Genomic DNA, 7286 nt, shown 5'->3' on the forward strand with positions numbered 1-7286 from the left:
ACTTTTTTACGTTTACATATATGTAAATAAGTAGTTTACAAGTATAAAGTTAATTTACACACATGTAATAAAGCGATTTACACATGTGTAACCAACAACAAAAACATATAATTGTAGTAAAATAAAATATAACATTCATTAAAACAAGTCTTTGAACATATATATACCATGAAATTCGAAAAGTTTAAAATATTATTGAACAAATAAACCCTATACATTACACTAAAACCAATGTCACTTTGTACACAATCATGTGGTTATTTGTGAAATAGCAATTCTAGAAACAAATTTGTAAATATACTCAATGAGATTCATGCATAATGTCATAAGAGCATACCTCATAACACTTACCGGGTAGCCCTTTTCATAACTAACCCGTAAAGCTTCATTATTATCATCTCTGTTAATAAGAATCGATAAAAGAAAAGATATAGATCATGTTTTGAGACCTTTTGCAAATAAAAGATTTAAAAAACAAGAGTTAATTACTGTTTTCGTCATTTTGGTTTGTCAAAAATCACTATTTCTATCCATTAGTTTAAAAATTGCGATTTCAGTCATTGTGCTTTCACTTTCGTAATCATTTCAGTCAGCCTCGTAACCATTTCAGTCCATGTACTTACAGAATAAATGGATTGAAATGGTTACGAAAGTGAAACCGCAATGACTGAAATGGTTACGAAAGTGAAACCACAGGGACTGAAATCGCAAATTTTAAACTAATGGACTGAAATAGTGATTTTTGGCAAACCACATGGACGAAAACATTAATTAACTCAAAAAACAATTATTATATATTGCATACCTGCCGGTGTAAAGGAACCAATCTCCATGATCCTCATCATCCTCATTTTCTCCATAAAACCCCACAGGAAACTTATTTTTTTTTACCAGATCTTCCAATATATCTCTTACATGGTCAGGCTCTTCAAGAAGGTTATCTTGTGGGGCAATAACACATACACGCCCATCCTTGTGAATGAGGACTGCTTTCTTATCGTTTACGACACGATAAATGGGTTTGGGTTGCCCAAAAGCAATGTCAACGGTGAATTCTCTACTTCTTCTGTCTATGACATAAATCATGGAGTGTTGTAGCGTAGAAGGATCGGGAGAAACAATCCCCATCGCCTTCTTCATCGTACTTAAAAGTGACCAATTTATTCGAACTTGACGCGGCATATCTCTTGAACATATGACACAAGTAAGCCTCCCATCAGCAACACGCTTCTCATAACACTCGAGACAATAGTTGTGACCGCATCGTATCTGTAACATAAACAAAGGAATATTTTTGAACAAAATAATGATGAACAAAGATAAATATGATGATATAATTTTTGAAAAATAATAATAATACCGTGATGGGCCTTTGCAAGAGTTGCTCACAATAGGAGCAGTTGTAGCAGCTGCCGGCCATCGAAGGAATTGTAGCTTTTAGTGGTGCGGCGTAGAGGGATATTGGGAATTACGGATGAGTTTTAGGCTTTGTTGATTTTATAAAGAAAATAACCGTCGTCTTCGCGAGTTTTGTTAGGGTATCGTAGTTTTCTTTTATTCAATTTTTTTTTCTTTTTTCCTTAATGTTTTTTTTTTCATATTTTCAGGATCGAAGTTTTCTTTTTTTTTTTTTTTATGTTTATCTACTTTCTTAACTAGTTTTTGCCCCGTCCGCGTTGCGGGACAATAGGCCGAATATTTCTCTCTCATAACATGTATGTCTGCACAGAGAGTAAAATCATAATTATATTTTGAACTGGAGGCAAAATCATAATTTTAAACTGAGAGCAAAATCATAATTTTAAGCTAGGGGGAAAACATAATTTTATTTTGAACTGTGGGAAAAAAACGTAATTTTGAGCTAGTAGGAGAAAACAACATTTTATTTTGAACTGTGGGAAAAAACGTAATTTTGAGCTAGTAGGAGAAAACAACATTTTATTTTGAACTAGGGACAAAAACGTAATTTTAAACGGAGGGCGAAACCATAATTTTAAACTGGGAACAAAATTAAAAATAAGTTTTTGAACCGAGGGCAAAAACGTAATTTTGAGCTAGGGGCAAAATTATAATTTTATTTTGAGCTGGGGGCAAAAGCGTAATTTTAAACGAAGGATGAAAACGTAATTTTAAACTGGGAATAAAACTAAAATAAAAATGGGTTGGTCTAATAGAGAAGTGTCAGGCAAACGTAATTTTGAGCTGAGGGCAGAAGCGTAATTTTGAGGTAGAGGAAAAAACAACATTTTATTTTGAACTAGGGGCAAAAACGTAATTTTAAACGGAGGACGAAACCGTAATTTTAAACTGGAAACAAAATTAAAAATGAGTTTTTGAACCGGAAGCAAAAGCGTAATTTTGAACTAGGGGCAAAGTTATAAATTTATTTTGAGCTGTGGGCAAAAAACGTAATTTTAAATGAAGGACGAAAGCGCAATTTTAAACTAGAAATAAAATTAAATAAAAAATAGATTGGTTCAATAGGTGCCTGACAATATTCCGTGAACTTGTAAATCTATATGTAGATAACTTAATAGGAACTTGAGAAGTCTGAATTCTTTTTATTCACTGCAAGAATGGATGTGTAGAAAAACTAAAGAAGGGACAACTAGTTATTATTAAAGATAGATCGATAAAGAAACTACAAGGCTCCTGGGTTTATTGTATTGGTTAAATAAATAAATAATATTTAACTATCTATAATTTATCATATAACCATATATCTATAATTATATGATACCTTTTTTTAACGGTAATCTCGAGCACTTTTGGGGCACCTACTTGACCAAATGGAGTACTTCGAGAGTAACTCGAGTCCACCACCAATTCTAAGGAAAACCCGGTAACTTACCCGCCTATAGACACGATGGTGAAATTATCAGTAAAAGCTGTTTGACTCAAGGATCATATTAAAACTATAATACGTTTATTTAGACGTGGCGACTCGCTAGTCTAATCAATCTCATTAATCAAAGCTGATGTTCGAATTTGGTTAAGTGACCAACAATTTAAAATTAGTCTTTAGCTTAGCTTATTTAACCAAGCCAATCTTAGGTAACTTAAAAATCAAAATTGTTTTACTTTTACCCTCTTGGGTGTGGATTATTTATAATCTTTTAATAAAAATAAGAGTAATGTACAATTTCAGTTCATATGGTTTACACCCAATTACATGTTCAGCAATAGTCCAAGTCTCTGTGTTGTCAATTGCTCACAATCATCAGGACCCTCCATCAAACGTCCGTTAATTGAATATTAGGATTTATGTTAAAAGACCTTAGTGCCCCTTACGAACTTTACTGAAATTGCAACTCAAAATGTGGGGTTTCTTTATATATGGTTTTAGTTTGTATAAAAAAGTTATATCAAATTTAAACACCATGTTTACCGAGTTGTAAATAACCGATAATGTTTCCGATTGCGATGATGCTACCCACCGGAGCAACGGTGGTTCACCGGAGTTCCCTACCGGCGACACTGTGCTTCGCTTCACGAGTCGACGCCAATCAGTTGCGCGATCAACTCGAACAGATTCAGTCTGAGGCATTAAACACTCGAGCTAAAGGTATAATCGCTATTTCGATTCGGTTTCATTGATTTTATGCAACTTCTTTCACTCTAGGGTTTCGTAATGCAACTATCTATTTCCAATAGACATATATCACTACGATACACATTTACATATGTGAATGAATGAATCCAGCTATTGAATTCGAATACGATAAACGCAACAGAAACCCTAATTTAATTTATTAACACTTTGATTAGAGTTGTTAAGTGTAGGTTATTTTTGATTAAAAAAAAACTATGAATCATGATTATGGTTGTAAAAATACGTGGAATAATAGGGATTATTATTAATAATACTGGTTAATCGGAAATAATAGGATTGAAATTTTATATGTAATTTTTCCAACTTATATATATACATTTTTTTTCAAAATTTTATATTTAATATTTTAAACTTATTAATCGGATTGGATTAATAAGTATAATTTTTCAAATACTTCAAAGATTTTGACCGATTTTGACTGATATTTTCCGGATTTTGACTGTCAACCGATTACTGATTTTAGGTATGACTGGGTGAAATTTTTTATTGGTAAACTACGGATTACCGATTAATCACGATTTTTACAACACTGATCATGATGACGCGTGTTGAATGCCATTACCGATGAATCTGTTTATCTCAGCTAATAAAGCAAGACAGAGGTTATTGAGGTTATCCGAAACAGCAGAGAAGCTTAAAAGGCGAGCAGCCGTTAGTGTTCAAGCCGGGAAAGAAAACGAGGCTCGAGATATGTTATTTCAAAAGAAGAAGGTTATGCAAGCTTTAGATAATACGAAGAGTCGAATCGAGTTGCTTGATGAGCTAGCAGCAAAGCTTATTGAGGTTTGTTTGTTCATCTATTAAGCTTATAATGTCACCAATACTATGTAGTTATTATAAATGCTATTCACTTGATGTTACATTTGGTGGTAGGCAATATCTCTTAAAGAAAGACAGCTTGTTACGACAGTTTCTTCAGATCTTGAAATCGAAAAAGAAGATGATGAATCTCCGGTTAGGGTTATGTCTCCGTCTTCCGAAAATTCAGAAAAAGATTCTCTGAATATGAATGATAATCAGGAACCGCAAGAAAGAACCAATGAGTTGTCCACAGAACACGAAACAGACGATCTTGAAGGATTTTTGGAAGACCATGGCATTGACAAAAACGATGATCTAATAAGTAGTTTGACCGGCTTGACGTCTTTTGTTGACTTTTTAGACCGTGTTGATGAACAGTTAAACAAAGTTGAAGCTGAAGTCTTCACGGTTATGAAATTTTCGAACTTGATATTGGAGAGTGAAGAAAGACCGACAAATCCGAAGGTGCAACAATTGATGGAAATTCTTGATGCTGTTCAGCGCATTAGAAAAAGGTATCGTAATAATATTGTTTTTGTAATCGTAATTTAGGTTTTATTTCGTTGCTGATGGGTCGAATGGGTAATATATGAAAAATAGTTATAAAGGAGGGGTGAGCATAAAACCGAAATAACCGAACCGTAACCGAAACAATCGAAAAATCCGAATCGAACTAACAGAGCTGAAACAAAAACTGACCGATCGGTTTTGGATTTTTAATAACCGAAAATTTCGGTTCGGTTTTCGGATAATCATTTTCAATAACCGAAAATAACCAAACCGAACTGATAAGTAACAATATTAGGCCCAATCCATATATTGTTATGTTTAAGCTTAAGTTGTTTAAGTATTTAACATAAGAACACTACATGTTAATTTGTCGTTGAATTGTTTTGTCCATTGTCTACAAGAAATAACAAAATTTAACATAAAAGTTAAATGATTTTCAAAGTATTATAAAAGAAAACGTTATAATAAAAACTTTGGAGAAGTATTAAAATAGATTAGAAATGTTAGGTTTATGTGAACAATATTCATTCAGAGTTTTTAAACCATTAAGAGGTAGCATCTGAATGGTCATTAAGGGGGTGTTTGGGGTTGAGTTTTGAAAATAGATTATGCGTTTTGAATAATCATAATCAGATAATTAGCTGTAACAAAACGTGCTGCAGAAAGATAGTGTTTGGATTTGATTATGTTGTTTGATATCACAATAATCAGATAATCAATATTGTTTGGATTTGATTATGTTGTTTGATATCACAATAATCAGATAATCAACTATTTAAGTGTTTGGCAAGTATATATATTTCAAAAAAATAAATAAGTGAAAACGTAAAAAATCAGTTTTTGGATTATCACGTTTTCCTGCAGCAAGGGGTGACCTACTTATGGATTATCACGTTTTGAACTCTACAAAACGTAAAAAATCACTTTTTATTAATTTTTTACCAAACACTCAAAATAGATTTTTTGCGATTTCAAAACACAATAATCAAATAATCAGGTTGAAAACGCAATCCCAAACACCCCCTAAGAGGCTACCAAACAGCCCCTAATTATATTAACTTAAATGTAAACATCTAAGAAAGACTACTAAACTTTGAATTATACTTTTTATTTTTGAATCTTACGTAATTTGTTTCAAAAACCGAAAAACCGAACCGAACCGTTGCTAAAACCGAAACCGAACGGTTTTCAAAAATCGAACTTTCGGTTACGGGTTCGGTTTTACCCAAAAACCGAACCGAACCGTGCACATAAAGGGAATGAGTGGAATGACGCTTAAACTGTATTTAGGTATTCAACTTTATAATATCAACTTTTGAGATTTTTGCATCACATATAAACCTAACCGAACCCGTAACCGAAAACCGAACCCGTAACCGAAAGTTTGGTTTCAGTTTTAGCAACGGTTCGGTTTTTTGGTTTTTGAAACAAATTACGTAAGATTCAAAAATAAAAAGTATAATTCAAAGTTTAGAAGTCTTTCTTAGATGTTTACATCCCATTTCGGTCATTTTTGCATGCAAAAATCCGGTTGTAAAAAATATGTGTTTTAATAAAAATGTTAGGTTTATGCATAAAAATGTTAACTTTATGTTAGAACTGTCAAATTTTTATACAATGTTATTGTATAAAATGTTAAATTTACCGATTACAAAATGACCCAATTCGTACACAAAAATCTTTAATGACTCAAATGTAAAAGAAAATATACGATGACTAAAACGCGACAAAGGAAAAAGCAAGCTGATATTTTCGTTTTTGTAAAAAAGACCTATATTTGTAATCGTAAGAATATAAGAGTACATTGTTTTTTTTTTATAGAATTAAGGAGATCAAACAAATAAAAGCGTTAAAGACGGTCAACTTGACCAACCCTTCCGACCCACCAGTTTCGCTAGACCTTTTCATGATGGTGAATTCTGCTGAACATTTGACTTATGTATGCTTTCAGAATTGCTGTCATGGTGCATACAGAAGCAGAGATGAGATAAGGTTGTGACTGTTTTGGTGTATTAGTTATAAAGCCATATTTGTTCAAACTGGTGACCGGGTGTAGGCTCGAAGAATTCTATACGATTCGAATGCTTCTACTTGAACAAGCCTTAACTGTATGTATTAGTTGGCTTTGTCTCATTGTATCATGTGTCTCGACTTTGAGTTGTTTATAGTATGGGTGCCCGTCGAATCAGTTTTTTTATGGAGATCTTTTAAAAGTGTATACTTTGGATTCGAATATTCGGTTTGGGTCAGTTTGAAACTCATAAATTCGAAACTTTATTCGAAAACCGTACTCCAAATTCGAATTAGGCACTTGAAAAGCCGAAAACCGAATTTGAATTCGTGATTTTTCGAGTTTGAAAAT

At 32.7% G+C, this 7286-nt stretch overlaps 1 protein-coding gene across 3 annotated transcripts; it reads left to right on the plus strand.

Moving 5' to 3' along the window:
• The first annotated feature begins 3342 nt into the window (after nucleotides 1–3342).
• Nucleotides 3343–7286, plus strand: LOC110882593. 3 transcript variants are annotated; one of them, XM_022130580.2, is made up of 4 exons: nucleotides 3343–3565; nucleotides 4197–4396; nucleotides 4487–4929; nucleotides 6746–7157. In XM_022130580.2, exons 1-4 carry the CDS (start codon nucleotides 3409–3411, stop codon nucleotides 6921–6923), a joined length of 978 nt encoding a protein of 325 aa, XP_021986272.1. In that variant the 5' UTR covers nucleotides 3343–3408; the 3' UTR covers nucleotides 6924–7157. The 3 variants fall into 3 exon arrangements, with proteins under 3 accessions (XP_021986272.1, XP_021986275.1, XP_035840864.1); XM_022130583.2 differs by having other exon boundaries at nucleotides 3347–3565; nucleotides 6876–7286; XM_035984971.1 differs by having other exon boundaries at nucleotides 3431–3565; nucleotides 4077–4396.

This window comes from Helianthus annuus, chromosome 16 (genome assembly GCF_002127325.2).
Source record: "Helianthus annuus cultivar XRQ/B chromosome 16, HanXRQr2.0-SUNRISE, whole genome shotgun sequence".
Classification (NCBI taxonomy): domain Eukaryota; kingdom Viridiplantae; phylum Streptophyta; class Magnoliopsida; order Asterales; family Asteraceae; genus Helianthus; species Helianthus annuus.

Excerpts from the sequence above, each read along its gene's own strand:
- LOC110882593 (XM_022130580.2), top strand. The coding sequence starts at position 3,409 with ATGTTTCCGATTGCGATGATGCTACCCACCGGAGCAACGGTGGTTCAC. Across the intron at positions 4,397-4,486 it reads TAGCAGCAAAGCTTATTGAG|GCAATATCTCTTAAAGAAAG; the intron begins GTTTGTTTGTTC and ends ATTTGGTGGTAG. Across the intron at positions 4,930-6,745 it reads GTTCAGCGCATTAGAAAAAG|AATTAAGGAGATCAAACAAA; the intron begins GTATCGTAATAA and ends TTTTTTTTATAG.